Source organism: Orcinus orca, chromosome 21, assembly GCF_937001465.1.
Source record: "Orcinus orca chromosome 21, mOrcOrc1.1, whole genome shotgun sequence".
Classification (NCBI taxonomy): domain Eukaryota; kingdom Metazoa; phylum Chordata; class Mammalia; order Artiodactyla; family Delphinidae; genus Orcinus; species Orcinus orca.
This window is the reverse complement of record NC_064579.1, coordinates 22,204,389-22,224,065: the sequence shown is the minus strand read 5'-3', so window position 1 is coordinate 22,224,065 and position 19,677 is coordinate 22,204,389. Positions and strand designations below refer to the sequence as shown.

Below are 19,677 nucleotides of genomic sequence, written 5' to 3'. Positions count from 1 at the left end.
TCATGTGTACTGCTTTTTCTCTTTGCCAACTTCAGTTTCTCAGGTAGCATCTACTAGTTACCATCATCAGCTATAAAATGTAGGATGTGCATGGACACACTGACCTGCAGCACTTGTAAGGAGGCAGAGTTGCTACCGTTGTGCCCCCTCCTCTAAGTTGCCATCTGTTGGCTCAGAAAGTACACCCGTTATGGACAAGAACCCCTAACTGGCAAGTCATCTCAAGAGGCAGGAGTTCTCAACCAGTGAGCAGCTCAGCATGCTGGGGCCCCAGAGATACTGCAAGGGGTAGAGATGTATTTTTGTTTAAAATTTCTTGGGGGAGATTAGATTATGATACAAGGACTTCTGGTACCACAGGAAAGCACGGTTCAAAAGTGGGAGACATTGTTTCTAGCATGGGGTTTGAAGGAAGAAACTAGGAAAGGCTTCAGGAAGGGGCAAAAGGCGAGGTCTCAAAGAGGAAACAGTCTGAACAGGCAGAGCTGATGGGGAAACAGGATGCACTCCAGGGGACAGACCAATGTGGAGACCCTTTATAAGGCAAAGAGACAGCCAGACAGGTGCTGGTGGATTCTTTTCCTTGTTGTTGTTGTTTTTTAAAAAATAGGATTCTTCACTCCTCCTCCCATTAGCTCTTTCCTTCCCCTATTAAGTTATCGTTTATAGGGGATTTCCCTGGTGGTCCAGTGGTTAAGAATCTGCCTTCCAGTGCAGGGCACATGGGTTCGATCCCTGCTCGGGGAACTAAGATCCCACACGCTGTGGGGCAACTAAGCCCGTGAGCTTGGGAGCCTGCGCTCCGCAACTAGAGAGAAGCCCGCGTGCTGCAACTAAGACCCAACACAGCCAAATAAATAAATAAATATTTTTTTAAAAGTTATCATTTAGGGCTTCCCTGGTGGTGCGGTGGTTGAGAGTCCGCCTGCCGATGCAGGGGACAAGGGTTCATGCCCTGGTCCGGGAGGATCCCACATGCCGCGGAGCGGCTGGGCAGGTGAGCTATGGCTGCTGAGCCTGCGCGTCCGGAGCCTGTGCTCCGCAGCGGGAGAGGCCACAACAGTGAGAGGACCGCATACCGCAAAAAAAAAAAAAAAAAAAAGTTATCATTTATATACTTATTAAAATGTTTAATAGTATAGAAGTATGTCGAGGAAAAAAATGACTAGCCCCTGTTATCAGTTTGGTGAGCTCCTTCTAGACATTTTTTTTTTGCTTATATGTTTATATACATTCTTTTAGTATCTACTATGTGCTACATATGTGTGTTTAACTCTTGCTCTACAACTGCTAATAGTCTTCTGGGGTAAACATCACCCAATCGTATTTTCTCATCGTCACACAGTCTTATCTTGGCAGAAACTTTCTAAGACCTGTAGCCATGATTCCAAAATACAATTATTAACTACAACATGCTACTTTATAAAAGCAAAGAAGTTATTCTTCGTGCACATAAAGATGGAAAAATCTCTTCCCTTGAGAATCCTGCATTATTATTGCTTAATCTTGGAGTCTGTTTTCTTTTCTGTAAAATGGGGATATCACGTGCCCATGTCCAGGGTTAGTTTTAGTTAAACAAGAACTTTCCTGTAAAACACTAATGTGTAGAATGTTACTCAGACACCTGATAACGTGTCCTAACTACAAGGCCAGTCCTTCTTAGCCTATATCATTTCACCAACAAATATTCAGATTAAAATTCAGAAGCAATTCATGGCTTTATAGTAAACATCAGAAGCCTCTTCAACCCAGGAAGCTACCCCAAAGACCCAGGGCATCGAGGCTAAGACAGAAAGAGAGAGACAGGAGACTGAAAGACACAAAATGGGAAGGAGAGAAAACGCTGAGAAAAGTAAAAGGTGCGCCTGCTAAAGGGGAGCCAGCCGCCATTAAATAGCTGTCTCCTGGCCACCCGCCGACCTGCGACCTGCTCTGCGTGTCACCACATGGCCTGAAGGCCCAGGCAGCCCGGCGGCCCGCGGAGAGGCCCTCATGACCTCAGCCTAGCGTGGTGCCACCTACACCTCTCCTCAGGACGGTCGCTCATCCGTGGCACTACTCAGTTGTCTCTCTGCAAAAGCAATAATGCCTTCCCAGTGCGTTCTGCTGAGCGGTGCCCACGGCTGCCAACAGAGCTGGTGGGAACCAGGCAAATAAGATACAGGGTTTGTTCTGAAGGCAGCTAAACCTTATCCCTACATGACCAGAGGGACTCCAGGAGTACTGGCTGAGCAGAGGAGCGTGGAGGGAGCTGGAACGAATAGAGAGGAGAAGCCTAGAATCTACAGAGCACAGGCTCACCCCAGAGCTGAGGTCCTCAGAGGATGGTCAAGGTAACACCTGGCCCTTGTAGGGAAAGCATTTAGTGAGCCCTCTGCCAGATCTACCAAGTCGGAAACTCTGGGGGTGTGATCCAGCAGCCGCGTTTCAGCTGGCCCTTCCGGGGACTCTGGTGCGCCAGCCTGGAGGCATTAAGGGCCCCAGCAGGGGGGTGGTGAATATACGGGTAATGCTTTAAAATCTACAAGGAGGGTGAGCAGTGTACGGAACAGGATGGACAGAGACCAGCTGACGTGGGCCTGGACTAGGGCAGGGACGTGAGACTGGAGGCGCTAAGCACGAATGAATGGGACTGGTAGGTAACTGGATGCAGGAAAACAGGAAGGGAGAGTCGGAGGCCTGAGACAACAGCAGTTCCGATTTATCCAAAATAGGAAACTAGGGATTGGGGGTAGGTTTGAAAAAAGAGATGAAGTTTAGCTCTGGATATATGGAGACCCTATCTCTTCAAGACAACAGGTCAACTCCCCAGTTCCAACTTTGAGAATCACTGCTCTGGAGTATCGTTTTATAACAAACTTTTGCCTAAGTAATTCTTTGGTTACGCTACCGTTTTGGTGGTCCATGATCTTCAGGACTTTGAGAGGCACGCTGGTAAAACAGCCAAATCAAAGTTAAAGAAGCTAATCACATCCCAAATAAGGCCATCACCTTGGCAAAGGAACCCGAGGACAAGACATTTATTATTACTCTAATTAGCAAAGTAGCAAAAGTTTGACGATAAAGCAGTAAATGAATTCTATGCCAGAACTGTACAATTTAAGGTATAGGTGAAACACTGGGTGACAGGTCACATTGTCACTTAACTGTAAGGCGTACTCTGTAATTTCAGGAGAGGAGCTGAGTGAAATGAGGGTAGGGAAGACCGAGCAACAAGGTCTGTGTTTTGTTGCTCCATGATGATCACAGTATGCCCATAAGGCCTCATCATTTTTTTTTTTTAATGGTTAAGATGGTAAACATTATGTGCATTTTATCACAATTAGAAGTAATATTTTTTAAAATTTTTAAATTAATTAATATATTTACTTTTGGCTGTGCTGGGTCTTTGTTTCTGTGTGAGGGCTTTCTCTAGTTGCGGCAAGTGGGGGCCACTCTTTTTCAGGGTACGTGGGCCTCTCACTATCGTGGCCTCTCTTGTTGCGGAGCACAGGCTCCAGACGCGCAGGCTCAGTAGTTGTGGCTCACGGGCCTAGTTGTTCCACGGCATGTGGGATCTTCCCAGACCAGGGCTCGAACCCATGTCCCCTGCATTGGCAGGCAGATTCTCAACCAATGCGCCACCAGGGAAGCCCAGGACTCATCATTTTTGATGTGCATACGAGTTACCGTTCATCTTGAACGAAAGTGCTACCCAAAAACCCTGGGTGTTAGCAACCTTAGTTACACCTGCAAGGTGAGGGCTTACATGCTGAGTGCAACAGAAGCTCAAGTGTCCATATGTGCTACAGAATTGAGCCATTTCAAAGGCAGGGCATTTAACTATCGGGTTATCCAAGTATATGCAGCTATTGCTAGGAACACCTACTTAAATGAAGAAATATTTTAAATATGGCCTCTCTGGACTTCTGACATAACCTACAGATGGGGGGTGAAGGTGCGGGTTTCAGTTGTACTCAAAAAACAGGGAGAGCTATGAAGACAACCCCAGTGGAATGTGCAGGAAATTGGCCAATAAGATTGAGTCAGGGAGGATCAAGGGTTTTTTCTTTCCTCTTTAATGTAGTTTATACAGTTTTCCCAGTTTTAAAAAAAGAAAAGATTGTGAGTCAGTGGGTAGTGACCATCCTACCGTCAAATCACGGTCACGAGGATATTTGGCAATGGCTACACAAGCAAAGGTTCCTCTAGAGGTCAGTCTCCCCACGTGGGCTGAGTTAGGAAATAAAAGTTCAAGTTCCCCTCAGGGGCAGTAAGGACAGGAAGACAGTGAACATCTGTGAATCGATGGTTCCCAGCACTAGAGCTCTTGCCAATATTTGAGAAAAAGGAACATTTGATGGTGAGACTCATTTTGCATCACTCCCATATTTAAATGCAAAAGCAGGGACTTCCCTGGTGGCACAGTGGTTAAGAATCTGCCTGCCAATGCAGGGGACAAGGGTTCGAGCCCTGGTCCGGGAAGATCCCACATGCCGAGGAACTACTGAGCCTGTGCTTTAGAACCCATGAGCCACAACTACTGAAGCCTGCGCGCCTAGAGCCCGTGCTCCGCAACAAGAGAAGCCACCGCAATGAGAAGCCCACGCACTGCAACGAAGAGTAGCCCCTGCTCGCCGCAACTAGAGAAAGCCCGCACGCAGCAATGAAGACCCAATGCAGCCAAAAATAAATATAAATGAATGAATGAATGAATAAATGCAAAAGCAAATTATTACATCCTTGAGGATTTCTCAGGGATAGAAAGGCCTGAGCTTTACAAATTGTGGTCTCATTTATCTCCATCTAGAAAATGGCCCCAACAGTCAACCACCTATTATGTTACTACCATTTATTTCCTCTAAGGAGATGGATTGGGGGAGGGCAGGAAGTAGGAGGGAGGGAGGGAGGGAGGGAGGAGGGGAAGGAAGGGACAGCAGAGAGGGAGTGGGGAGAACCCAGTAACACCTAAAGAGGCTGCTGAAGACTGGGCTGGATTTTATCTAATCCACCTCTAGGGAGAAAAGCAGCAGGTGGAAACCACAATTTTGGGGGGTAAAAATGACTTTTTTTTGCTCTTTCCAATATCATCCATGTAAAATACACTCCTCCCAGCACGCAGATTTCACATGCATCTTACCTGTTCAGGCCACCATCACCTGCAGCCTTTTATAAACAGGCACACAGAGACTTTTCCATCCGGGGACCTAGAGGCTCTCTGGCCATCAGTTCTATCCAGCAACACAAGATCTTTGACAGAGCAAACTAGGGCCTTTATTCAAGACCAGCCAATAGGTGATGTTCCCAACCAGATGTTTTAGGATAACAAACAGGGTATTTTAAAAATACCTAGACTCCTCCATTATGTTGACATAAATGTAACCATGCAACCACGAACCCTCAGGTTTACTACTTGCGCTCACCATTTAACCAGCCAACTTCCTGAGATCCTTTACACACAGTGAGTGAAGAAGGGGCAGAAGCATCCGTTACAACCGGTGCTGGGTGTTCTCATCTGAGTGCGGGAGGTATGGAAGGAAGTATTCACTTCGAAGATGAGGAAATGGACAAACAGACAGTGGGGAGACCTTCCCGTCTCAGTCCCACGTCTAAAATGCGGCAGAGCGAGCTTCAGACCAGCCTGTAGGACATCCGGGTTCAAACTCGCCCACACACGGTTCATCTCCACCTTGCAGGAGACAAGCCCAGATTCTGGTGGCCACCTGGGGGGGTCTGGTTCTCTATCACTCTCCTCTAATCCTCAGGAGGCTTTCCTGTCCCCCCACCTCAGCTTCCTCTCCAGTTTTCAGCTTCCTGAGAGCCCCCTGTACCGACGGGAGGACCTGCCTAAGGGGTGGGGGAAGCCGACTCAGTACTTAGCAAACCAGTTCTGTGCCGCCAAACACAAGTCAATCTCGTCACCAGAGAAAACTAGCCAACTGCACGAGGGAAAAAGCTCCCTCCCACCTCCGTGGAACGGGAGAGAGTTCAGAGGCACAAAATCCAAATTCCCACAAACACCCACTGGTCCAGCAAAACAAGCCTGCCTGTAGCGTCTCTGAGTGCTGGCCACTGAGAACGTGCGAGGCACTAGCTCACAGGCGGAAGGAAACGCGTCTGTTCCTTACCCTTGCTCGGCCCTTTAGAGGCTGCTGTGAAGGCGGGGTTTTTTCCCAGAGGCTCAGAAGGCCTACATCTGCCATGTTTCATTCGACAGGAGTGGACCTTGCTTGGGGCGAGGCTAATTAATTAATTTACTTATTTAGTTATTTATTGGGCCGCGTTGGGTCTTCGTTGCCGCACGCGGGCTTTCTCTAGTTGCAGCGAGCGGGGGCTACTCTTCATTGTGGTGCATGGCCTTCTCATTGCGGTGGCTTCTCTTGTGGCAGGGCACGGGCTCTAGGCATGTGGGCTTCAGTAGTTGCAGCACATGGGCTCAGTAGTTGTGGCTCGTGGGCTCTAGAGCTCAGGCTCAGTAGCTGTCACGCACGGGCTTAGCTGCTCTGCAGCATGTGGCATCTTCCCGGACCAGGGCTTGAACCCGTGTCCCCTCCATCCCACTCTCTGTGCCCCAACTGCTAGGACAACTGGCTGAAAATGCCCTCTGAAGTTGTGATGTTTCTGGAAAACCTGTGTGAAAATTCTCTGAATTTCACAGCAGCAAGGTCGCCAGTGGTGGGGCTAGAAGGGCACATCTCTGCCCACCTCTTTACCTGACCACATGCATAATCATATCACAGGGGAGAACAGGCCGTGGGGAACAGTGACAGAAGCTTGCAATTACAAATGGTAAGTAAGTGAGCGTTAATGCCTAATCACAGATCTACACAAGGATCCCAGACAGATACGAAGCCAGAGCCTCATACCAAGGATTCTTCCAAAGTCTCACACGCTCTCCTAGTCGACTGTTCCCAGGCTTCCCAGAGATGAGAATGAGGTTCACGTTTACGTTCATATTTACACATGACTGCAGGAACAAGGCTGCCCCCTCCCTTCCTCCTAATGTGGACCTGGCTCAGACCAAGGCCTGAGGAGGCTAACGCCCCTCGCAGATGCCCTGCCAGTCTTCCGCACGCCCACAGGGCTGTGTCAGAGGAGTGAGTGATCCCGCCATCTGGCTGCACCTGCCCTTCCTGGACAGCCTTCCTCTTGCTCTGCCCCTGCAACTTCCCCTCGGGCTCATCCCGACGCTGCTGCCCCTCATCCTGCCCAATTCAACAGCTGCTTAAGCCCCTCCACTCAGGTCCAGAAGGGCATCGCCATCCTCGCTGTTTTTCTCCAGCTTTGCTGAGGTGTAATTGACAACACTGTAACATATCTACAGAGGACAATGTGACGTGATACACACACGCGTCATGAAAGGATCCCCCCATGGAGTGAATTAACACATCCATCACCTCACATATTTACCCTTTTAAATCTTTTTTGGACACTTAAGTTCTACTCTCTCAGCAAATTTCAATTATACGATACAACATTATCAACTACAGTCACCATGTCAGACATCAGACCCTCAGACCTTATTCCTCTGACAGCTGAAAGTCTGGACCCTTTACCAACCTCTCCCTGTTTCCTCCACCCACCCAGCCCCTGGCAACCACCATTCTACTCACTGTTTCTAGGAGTTCAACTCTTTTTTTGGGGGGGCACCATCATCACCCCTTTGCCTCCACAAGTCCATGGTAAGAACTTCATAAAAGCTTTCAAACAACGACCTGCTCTCTTCTCGTGTGGAAACTGCTTTGCCAGTTTGCAAGGAGGTCTTTACACCCACACCCTGTGTTGAGCGTGACTCTGCCAGCCACGGGGGAAATCCTACTCAGTGACAGACTCCATAGGCACCTGCACACATGGACTAAGAATGCCAGTCCGTGTCACAGTGGGCACGTGAGCTGGGAGGCCAGAGGTTTGTCCAGATGAGCAAAGGCATCAAGAAGGCCTCCCTGGAGGAGGGGACTTTTGAATTCGAAAGACTGAGCACGTCTTCCACAGGCTGGATGTGCTACCTTTAGTTTGCTTCTTTCAAGTTCTTCCTGATAAAGAACTGTGGTTCTAGTTTTATGGCATGAAGACAAGTCACTCATGTGACTCTTAGTTTGAGGATGGCCCTTGTCCTCTGCCAGGGCTGGAAGGAGTCCTTGGTGGTCCTTCCTGCTGGACTGTACACTCCAAAAGGGCAGCAGCCTCTTCCTGCCTGATCTGGGCACACCATGTATTTGCTGAATGAATGCCCATCTCATACCTACTCTGTGACTCAGGGAGGATCGAATCCAGAGTGTCACAGCCTCTATATTTGACTTTCAGCAGCAAGGGATTAAAATGCTAAGGCAAGTTCCTCACCGTATATATATCCCAACATATGAATGTTTAAATCTCAACCTTTCATGCAAAAGGGTCACCCAGCCAGCATGTGACCTGGATGTCATGAGGTTATCTGGGGTGGAAGTAAGTCATCCATCACGGAGACAGGATGAGTTATACCCAGAGAACTGGTTCTACATATTAAAAGGTATGAACCCACACTAAGCCAAGCCCTGGTAACAAGTCTAAACAGTGACTCTGTTAAAGACTGACTGGTCGAGTTACCAGAGGTACATTTTCAACTAAGTTGTGACAGTCTTCAAATGAAGCCTTTAAAACGCTAAGGGGCTTCCCTGGTGGCGCAGTGGTTGAGAGTCCGCCTGCCGATGCAAGGGACACAGGTTTGTGCCCCGGTCCGGGAAGATCCCACATGCCGCGGAGTGGCTGGGCCCATGAGCCATGGCCGCTGAGCCTGCGTGTCCGGAGCCTGTGCTCTGCAATGGGAGAGGCCACAACAGTGAGAGGCCCGCGTACCGCAAAAAAGAAAAAACAAAAAAACCAAAACGCTAAGGACTGGAAGGTATAAAAACGTTTTTACTCGCTACAATGTATTCCCTTCTCTAATTTTTAAGAACAAAACAAAACAGTTAACTTGAGTTTTCGTTTCAGTGCATTATAATGTTGTGGTAGGTCTCAAAAATCTTTCCAACGTAATTTGAGAAGATAGCCATCTCAATGCATGTAAGACATCTTTCATCAATTGGAGGAATTCACATACTCTTCCTGCCACCTCCTTCCCGCAATGGCAATGGTTCTCGTCTATACTTTGTAATGGTTTGTTGCCTAAACCCCTTAAACCCAGGCCCACGACCCCATGAGCACCGAGTTCTGCTCTAACCCCACCTATGCCCAACCCGGTCCAGGGAAGGCAGAAGCTCACCACAACTCGCGCGGGCTGCTGTCCAGGTTCTGACAGTGCTCTGCCCCTCCCCCGGCCCCCACCTCCACCTCATTCTTGACAGTTTCTGATCCTATCGATACATCCAACCTGTGTGGGGGACCCCAGACTCTGTTTCTTACCCTACCTGTACCTTCTCCTCCTTCCATTACTACCTTTGGACTCATCTGCCTGTAACTCCATTTTCAGAAGAGTCTGCCCCTGGGTTTAGAAACTCTAGCCACTGACTCGTCAAATTTACCTACCTACACGGATCCAAAGTTTCCTTATTATCCTGCTTTATCCTTTTCCCCCGACCAGAGTCCTAGTTATAGTACATAACTTTCAACTACCGTAATGAGGCAGCATAACAGAGTTCCAGAACTTCTACTAACCGTATGGTATAATTTCACCTCTGTGGGCTCAGTTATTTTCTCGTGTATAAAATGTGAGGGTTCAAAGAGAAGACCTTCACGGAAGAAGAAACCAACATTTACTGAACACTTCTCTTGAGCCGAGTGGATGCTGCTTGCATCTGTGCAGTCTCTGAACACTGCGGGAGGGAAGGTCCCATCACTTCCATTCTCCAGATGAGGAATCTGAAGGTCAGGCTGGGTGAGCTGCCCAAGGCCGCCTGGTTCAAGCAGAGCGGTCAGGTCCAGCCTTGGCCACAGCTGCCCCTGTCCCTCTAGTCCCTTCCGGCTCCAAAATGCTCTCTTACACCCCGTAACTGCAACTACCACGGCCTGGGCCCTGACCAATCCCAAGGGGTTTCTGGTCACTCCAGCAAAGATCACCTTCATGAGTGGGACATGAGATCTCAATTCCAGAGAACAGGTTGAGACCAGCTAAAACTGGAAAACTTGCACATCACTTGTGAATGTGATTTAAAAAACAAAAACCAAAAAAACCCAGATATACACACAAAAACTTGCTTTCATCCCCTGCTCAAAGTTACGGAGCTACAGTAGAGAAACGCTGTGGAAGACAGAATTCTTCCCGGACACGCACTGTTGCAGGTTGGGAGCTGTACCTGCAGACAGAGGGCAACGGCTCTCTAAATAGGGTCTTGATCAAACCAGGCTCAAAAATTTATGAGAGACTTTTGGGATTCTGTTGCCAACTCCAGTTTCGCTGCCCTATGCTACAGCGTGTGTCTGTATCACCTTTCCTGCACAGGTCTACAGCACGGGTGCTAACATCCACTTTATTACCCTGATTTGTAAAAGGAAATTTTAGAAGCTTTAACTTATCCAGAACCTCTGTGCTGCTGCTTTATTTATTTATTTTCTTGCTTTTTTTTTTTTTTTTTTTTTTGGCCACACTGTGTCATGCAGGATCTTACTGCCGTGACCTGGGATGGAACCCACGCTCCCTGCAGTGGAATCGTGGAGTCCTAACCACTGGACTGCCAGGGAAGTCCCCACTGTGCTGCTGCTTTAAAAGAAAAGTGTGACTGGGAAGCAGCCCGTGTGGGTAGTGATGAGATGCAGCCAAACCCAAAGGGCAGATTCCTCTCATTCTCACAGCCATGAAGAGTTTACGGGAAGAGGAGGGTGAAAAAACTGCCTGTGCAAAATGGGAGGGGTGTGTGAAGGTGGGGATGGGCAAATGGTGCTTACTTGGCTTCAAAGTGGGAACAAAGCAACAATGCTTTATTCCGCCGATCAGCCCCTTCAACAGTGCCAGCCAGACAGGCTCCTGATTAACACTTAATGAATTAAGTTACTGTTTCTGCCATGCAAGTCCATATGACGATGCTAGCTAGACAAAAGTATCTATGTTACTAAGTATCATAATCCCAAATTCAATATTTTAAGTTCTTTTTTAGATATGCAAAGCAAATTTTGTGTCTCTTCCTAAGACCTACAAATTCTGAAAATCAGAGCTAAATCTATTCCTATAAGCAAGGAGAAAAATCAGGAAGCCATACCCCAGGTAATGGAATTAGAGATTTTAATTTTCTTTCTGCTTACCTGCAGTTTTAAATTGTTCTACAGAGAACATGTATGATTATTTTAATAAGGCTCAATGACTTTATGCTAAACTGGAACTTAAAAACCACATTGTAAGTGCCTCTCCAATTTCTCATACGATAAGAATTTGGCTTTTTAAATTTTTACAGTTACTGCTTAATTAAAAATATCTTAAATCTATACTGGCCAAGTACTCTTTTCAGAGTGATGGCAATGCTACGGTGAGACACCAGGTCCTCTGCCAGAAGAGAAGGGATGCCAAAAACTTCACACATATTAGAAAAAATTAACTTCTATTTACGTTTGGTATATGACTAGCTGTTGTGAAATACTAAGTTTACCTTCTAACTAGAAATAAAATACAAAGCCAGCTTTCCTCAGCAGTAGTTCATTCTATTTTTACATTTTGGCATGAATTACACTGACATATCATTTTATATATTTTAAGAGTTTCACATTAATGAATCCAAGAAATTGTCTGAAATGAAACAAAGAAGTGAAACCCTATAAATAACAAAAAGGTATTAATTAGGCCAGGGCTTCATTTGGAAGGACACACTCTCCTGCTCGTGACCATCAGTCCAGGTCAGAGGAGGGCAGGGAGGGGGTGGGGGGCGACCATTCACTGCTACATCTAAAAGTACATGAGGTGATTCTCTGTTTCCCAATGCTTTTCTTTTGCAAGTCATAAATCCTGAAAATGAATTCTGACCTGGGTAGGGGAAAGCAGGAAACTACAGAGAGTAGGTGAAGAGTCAAACCACCAGGGCTTCCCTGGTGGCGCAGTGGTTGGGAGTCTGCCTGCTGATGCAGGGGACACGGGTTCGTGCCCCAGTCCGGGAGGATCCCACATGCCGCGGAGCGGCTGGGCCCGTGAGCCATGGCCGCTGAGCCTGCGCATCCGGAGCCTGTGCTCCGCAACGGGAGAGGCCACAACAGTGAGAGGCCCGCGTACCGCAAAAAAAAAAAATTTTAAAAAAAAGAGTCAAAGCACCAGTGAACACCTGGCTGCTTCATCTTTTCTATTAACCTTAAAAAGAGATTCTCGAGGTAAGGAAGGTAGAGCAGGAGCGCTGAGACCCTACCTTTGGACTTCCCGATCACCTCCCCCCGCAGTAAGCCCGAATTACGGAACATCACTCTCTGCTTGGTTCTTAGAGCGATGAGAGCCTGACCTTTTGTTTGGCCAGGTTAAACACAACCATGGCACCCAACTCTACCTTACATATCTCTTTTTTTTTTTTCCTGATTTTTTTTTTTACATCTTTATTGGAGTATAATTGCTTTACAGTGGTGTGTTAGTTTCTGCTTTATAACAAAGTGAATCAGTTATACATACACATATGTCCCCATACCCCCTCCCTCTTGCGTCTCCCTCCCTCCCACCCTCCCTCTCCCCCCTTACACACCTCTTGAATGTCCTTGATTCTTCACACCCATCCCAAATTCTGTGGCCACATTAACCCTGCAGGCTCCCAGTCCGGCCTCATCCTATTAGAACTCTCCAAGTCCCAACTCCCTCACGTGAGAGGCACCGGAATCACAACTAACTGCTGAACAATCGTCAACAGGAAGACACCGGAACTCACCAAAAAAGACACCCCACATCCAAAGACAAAGGAGAAGCCCCAGGGAGACGGTAGAGGGGCACAATCACAATAAAATCCAATCCCATAACCGCTGGGTGGGTAACTCACAAACTGCAGAACACTTATACCACAGAAGTCCACCCACTGCAGTGAAGGCTCTGAGCCCCACGTCAGGCTTCCCCACCTGGGGATCCGGCAATGGGAGGAGGAATTCCCAGAGAATCAGACTTTGAAGGCTAGTGGGATTTGATTGCAGGACTTTGAAAGGACTGGGGGAAACAGAGACTCCGCTCTTGAAGGGCACACACAAAGTAGTGTGCGCATTGGGACCCAGGGGAAGAAGCAGTGACCCCAGGGGAAACTGAAACAGACCTACCTGCTAGTGTTGGAGGGTCTCCTGCAGAGGCGGGGTGGTGGTGGTGGTGGTGGTGGTGGTGGTGGTGGTGGCTGTGGCTCACCTCAGGGACAAGGACACTGCAGGCTCCAGTGCTGGGTTGCCTCAGGCCAACCAACTAACAGGGAGGGTTCTCAGCCCCACCCATCACTAGACAAGCAGATTAAAGTTTTACTGAGCTCTGTCCACCAGAGCAGCACCCACCTCTACCCACCACCAGTCCCACCAACCATGAAGCTTGCACAAGCCTCTTAGATAGCCTCATCCACCAGAGGGCAGACAGCAGAAGCAAGAAGAACTACAATCGGGCAGCCTGTGGAACAAAAACCACATTCATAGAAAGATAGACAAAATGAAAAGGCAGAGGACTATGTACCAGATGAAGGAACAAGATAAAACCCCAGAAAACCAACTAAATGAAGTGGAGAGAGGCAATCTTCCAGAAAAAGAATTCAGAATAATGATAGTGAGATGATCCAGGACCTCAGAAAAAGAATGGAGGCAAAGATCGAGAAGATGCAAGAAATGTTTCACAAAGATGTAGAAGAATTAAAGAGCAAACAAACAGAGGCGAACGATACAATAACTAAAATGAAAAGTACACTAGAAGGAATCAATACCAGAATAACTGAGGCAGAAGAACGGATAAGTGACCTGGAAGACAGAATGGTGGAATTCACTGCTGAGGAACAGAATAAAGAAAAAAGAATGAAAAGAAATGAAGACAGCCTAAGAGACCTCTGGACATTAAACGCAACAACATTCGCATTATAGGGGTCCCAGAAGGAGAAGAAAAAGAGAAAGAACCTGAGAAAATATCTGCAGAGATTACGGTCAAAAAATTCCCTAACATGGGAAAGGAAATAGCCACCCAAGTCCAGGAAGCGCAGAGGGTCCCAGGCAGGATAAAACCAAGGAGAAACATGCCGAGACACATAGTAATCAAACTGACAAAAATTAAAGACAAAGAAAATTATTAAAAGCAACAAGGGAAAAATGACAAATAACATACAAGGGAACTCCCATAAGGTTAACAGCTGCTTTCTCAGCAGAAACTCCACAAGCCAGAAGGGAGTGGCATGATATATTTAAAGTGATGAAAGGGAAGAACCTATAACCAAGATTACCCAGCAAGGGTCTCATTCAGATTTGACGGAGAAATCAAAAGCTTTCCAGACAAGCAAAAGCTAAGAGAATTCAGCACCACCAAACCAGCTCTACAACAAATGCTAAAGGAACTTCTCTAAGTGGGAAACACAAGAGAAGAAAAGGACCTGCAAAAACAAACCCAAAACATTCAGAAAATGGTAATTCAGAACACACATATCGATAATTACCTTAAATGTCAATGGATTAAATGCTCCAACCAAAAGACACAGGCTCGTTGAATGGACACAAAAACAAGACCCGTATATATGCTGTCTACAGAGATGCTCTTCAGACCTAGGGACACATACAGACTGAAAGTGAGGGGATGCAAAGAGACATTCCATGCAAATGGAAATCAAAAGAAAGCTGAAGTAGCAATACTCATATCAGATAGAATAGACTCTAAAGGATGTTACAAGAGACAAGGAAGGACACTACATAATGATTAAGGGATCAATCCAAGAAGAAGATATAATAACAATTATAAATATATATGCACCCAACATAGGAGCACCTCAATACATAAGGCAAATGCTAACAGCTATAAAAGAGGAAATTGACAGTAACACAACAACAGTGGGGGATTTTAAAACCTCACTTACACCAATGGACAGATCACCCATACAGAAAATTAATAAGGAAACAAAAGCTTTAAATGACACTACAGACCAGATAGATTTAATTGATATTTATGCAACATTCCATCTGAAAACAGCAGATTACACTTTCTTCCCAAGTGTACACAGAACACTCTCCAGGATAGATCACATCTTGGGTCACAAATCAAGCCTCGGTAAATTTAAGAAAACTGAAATCATATCAAGCATTTTTTCCGACTGCAACACTGAGATTAGAAGTAAATTACAGGGAGAAAAACATAAAAAGCACGAACACATGGAGGCTAAACAATACATTACTAAATAACCAAGAGATCACTGAAGAAATCAAAGAGGAAATCAAAAACTACCTAGAGACAATGAAAACACGACCATCCAAAACCTATGGGATGCAGCAAAAGCAGTTCTAAGAGGGAAGTTTATAGCAATACAATCCTACCTCAAGAAACAAGAAAAACCTCAAATAAACAATCTAACCTTACATCTAAAGGAACCAGAGAAAGAAGAACAAACAAAACCCAAAGTTAGTAGATGGAAAGAAATCATAAAGATCAGAGCAGAAATAAATGAAATAGAAACAAAGAAATCAATAGCAAAGATCAATAAAACTAAAAACTGGTTCTTTGAGAAGATAAACAGAATTGATAAACCATTAGCCAGACTCATCAAGAAAAAGAGGGAGAGGACTCAAATTAATAAAATTGGAAATGAAAAAGGAGAAGTTGCAACAGACACTGCAGAAATTACAAAGCATCCTACTACAAGCAACTCTATGCCAATAAAATGGACAACCTGGAAGAAATGGACAAATTCTTAGAAAAGCACAACCTTCCGAGACTGAACCAGGAAGAAATAGAAAATAAAAACAGACCAATCACAAGTAATGAAATTGAAACTGTGATTAAAAATTGTCCAACAAACAAAAGCCCAGGAGCAGATGGCCTCACAGGTGAATTCTATCAAACATTTAAAGAAGAGTTAACACCTATCCTTCTCAAACTCTTCCAAAAAATTGCAGAGGAAGGAACACTCCCAAACTCATTCTATGAGGCCACCATCACCCTGACACCAAAATCAGAGAAAGATACTACAAAAAAAGAAAATTACAGACCAATATCACTAATGAATATAGATGCAAAAACCTACAACAAAATACAAGCAAACAGAATCCAACAACATGTTAAAAAGATCATACACCATGATCAAGTGAGATTTATCCCAGGGATGCAAGGATTCTTCAATATACACAAATCAATCAATGTGATATTAACAAATTGAAGAATTAAAACCATATGATCATCTCAATAGATGCAGAAAAGGCTTTTGACAAAACTCAACACCCATTTATGATAAAAAGTCTCCAGAAAGTGGGCATAGAGGGAACCTACCTCAACATAATAAAGGCCATAGATGACAAACCCACAGCAAACATCATTCTCAATGGTGAAAACCTGAAAGCATTTCCTCTGAGATCAGGAACAAGACAAGGATGTCCACTCTCACAACTATTATTCAATATAGTTTTGTAAGTCCTAGCCACAGCAATCAGAGAAGAAAAAGAAATAAAAGGTATACAAATTGGAAAAGAAGAAGTAAAACTGTCACTGTTTGCAGATGACATGATACTATACATAGAGAATCCTAAAGATGCCACCAGAAAACTACTAGAGCTAATCAATGAATTTGGTAAAGTTGCAGGATACAAAATTAATGCACAGAAACTTCTTGCATTCCTATACACTAACAACAAAAGATCAGAAAGAGAAATTAAGGAAACAATCCCATTCACCACTGCAACAAAAAGAATAAAATACCTAGGAATAAATCTAAGGTTTACCTAAGGAGGTAAAAGTCCTGTACTCAGAAAACTATAAGACACTGATGAAAGAAATTAAAGATGACTCAAACAGATGGAGAGATATACCATGTTCTTAGACTGGAAGAATCAATATTGTGAAAATGACTATACAAAGCATTTGCAATGCTTTGCAAATTTAGCAATGCTTTAGCAAATTTAGCAATGCTTTAGCAATTTAGCAATTTACCAATGCTATGCAAATGCTTTGCATAAAGCAATCTACAGATTCAATGCAGTCCCTATCAAATTAACAATGGCACTTTTTACAGAACTAGAACAAAAAATCTTAAAACGTGTAAGGAGGCAAAAAGACCCTGAATAGCCAAAGCAATCTTGAGGGAAAAAAACAGAGCTAGAGGAATCAGACTCCCTGACTTCAGACTACACTACAAAGCTACAGTAATCAAGACAATATGGTAATGGCATAAAAACAGAAATACAGATCAATGGAGCAGGATAGAAAACCCAGAGATAAACCCAAGCACCTATGGTCAAACTAATCTACGACAAAGGAGCCAAGGATATACAATGAAGAAAAGACAGTCTCTTCAATAAGTGGTGCTGGGAAAACTGGACAGCTACATGTAAAAGAATGAAATTAGAACACTCCCTAACACCATACACAAAAATAAATTCAAAATGGATTCAAGACCTAAATGTAAGACCGGACAGTATAAAACTCTTAGATGTAAACAGGAAGAACACTCTTTGACATAAATCACAGCAAGATCTTTTTTGATCCACCTCCTAGAGTAATGGAAGTAAAAACAAATATAAACAAATAGGACCTAATGAAATTTAAAAGCTTTTGCACAGCAAAGGAAACTATAAACAAGTCGAAAAGACAACCCTCAGAATGGGAGAAATATCTGCAAATGAATCAACGGACGACGGATTAATCTCCAAAATATACAAGCAGCTCATTCAGCTCAATATCAAAAAAACAAACAACCCAATCCAAAAATGGGCAGAACACCTAAATAGGCATTTCTCCAAAGAAGACATGCAGATGGCCAAGAGGCACATGAAAAGCTGCTCAACATCACTAATTATTAGAGAAATGCAAATCAAAACTACAATGAGGTATCACCTCATGCTGGTTAGAATGGGCATCATCAGAAAATCTACAAACAAATGCTGGAGAGGGTGTGGAGAAAAGGGAACCCTCTTGCACTGTTGGTGGGAATGTAAATTGATATAGCCACTGGAGGTTCCTTATAAAACTAAAAATAGAATTACCATATGACCCAGCAATCCCACTACTGGGCATATACCCAGAGGAAACCATAATTCAAAAAGACACATGCACCCTAATGTTCACTGCAGCACTATTTACAATAGCCAGGTCATGGAAGCAACCTAAATGCCCATCGACAGATGAATGGATAAAGAAGATGTGATACATATATACAATGGAATATTACTCAGCTATAAAAAGGAATGAAATTGGGTCACTTGTAGAGATGTGGATGGATCTAGAGACTGTCATATAGAGTGAAGTAAGTCAGAAAGAGAAAAACAAGTATCATATATTAATGCATATATGTGGAATCTAGAAAAATAGTACAGATGGACCTGTTTGCAAGGCAGAAACAGAGACACAGATGTAGAGAACAAACGTATGGATACCAAGGAGGGAAAGCGGCGGGGGTGGGGTGGTGGTGGTGGGATGAATTGGGAGACTGGGATTGACATGTATACACTAATATGTATAAAATAGATAACTAATAAGCTGCTGTATAAAAAAATAAAATAAAATTCAAGAATTAAAAAAAAGCTTAAAAAAACAAAAAACAGATGTACCATACTAATGTTAGATGTTAATAATAGCAGAAATAGATGTGGGATTTAGGAAATTCTGTAATTTTTCTGTAAATCTAAAACTGTTCTAAAATCTCAACTAAAAAAAAATTTGATATAAAGAAGCAATTAATGAGTATGCAGCCAAAACAAAAAAAGAAACAAATACCTGAGTCCTTTTTAACCCCTGTGCAATGTGTTCCAGGTATCAGACAACCACAGGTGAAATCCTTCTTTCTCTAACAATTGACTACCGTCTTCTCCGCTGAGGGCAGGGACCCTGTGCCTGTCCTTTCCCCTCTCAGGATCCTCCGGGCACAGCTCAGAGCCCAGCGCAGGGCAGAAGCCCCATGAGATTACGGGACGAGCCTCTGCTCCGTGTGATGTGGCCAGACACCCAAGCAGCATCACTGCCTGTGTCCCTCTGCCCTATTTTTTTGCCCTCCTCTTCTCATCACTGCTGAAATTCTGTTTGGGGAGCACATTTCAGTTTACAAAGTGCCCCACCAATATCTGCTTGTGATTAGGATCTTGCCCGACGCCGCCTTCGATGGGGCTTGGAACCTGTGGAGAGAGAGGCAGAGGCCCGGGGGCGGCCAGGCTCCACTTACCGCCACCTGCACCGACTGCATGGCCAGGTCGCACGGTGGCTTCAGGGCCCGCGGCCGTGTGGCATACCAGAAGGTGGTGAGCGCCGCGAACGCACCGAAGCCCATGAGCGTGTTGGTTGGAAGGGTGCGCACGTACTGCCGGAAGTCAACCATCTCTGGCATCCGAAAGAACTGGGACAGCTCGTGGGCTTGCATCGTCCTGGGTTGGTAGCACCCTACACCGATATCTGCTGGAGAGAAAAACGTCACGTTCATTCCAGGGTGGCGCGATGCTGCTCCAGACTCCCCGGGGCCGATCATCAGCTCGACGCTAGCTGACCAATCGGGGGCATTAAAGCCACAGGCTGATGGTCCAGGTCTTTTCCTGGCTGTCAAATCTCATTTTTCTAAAAACATTTTAGGAATTTGTTTTACTTCTATCATCTTGTGTAGTTTTCGTTGACCATATTAAAAAGATTTAGTCACT

General features: G+C 45.0%; 1 protein-coding gene across 2 annotated transcripts in view; it reads right to left on the bottom strand.

The window, feature by feature from the left end:
* Positions 1–19,677, bottom strand: part of ACSL1 (acyl-CoA synthetase long chain family member 1) — a 72,226-nt gene that overhangs the window by 32,214 nt on the left and 20,335 nt on the right. For both annotated transcript variants that reach the window (XM_004281733.4, XM_049704285.1), the window contains exon 2: positions 19,212–19,438. In XM_004281733.4, coding sequence (XP_004281781.2) covers positions 19,212–19,406 — 195 coding nt within the window. In that variant the 5' untranslated portion in view covers positions 19,407–19,438. The remainder of the gene's footprint in view (positions 1–19,211; positions 19,439–19,677) is intronic.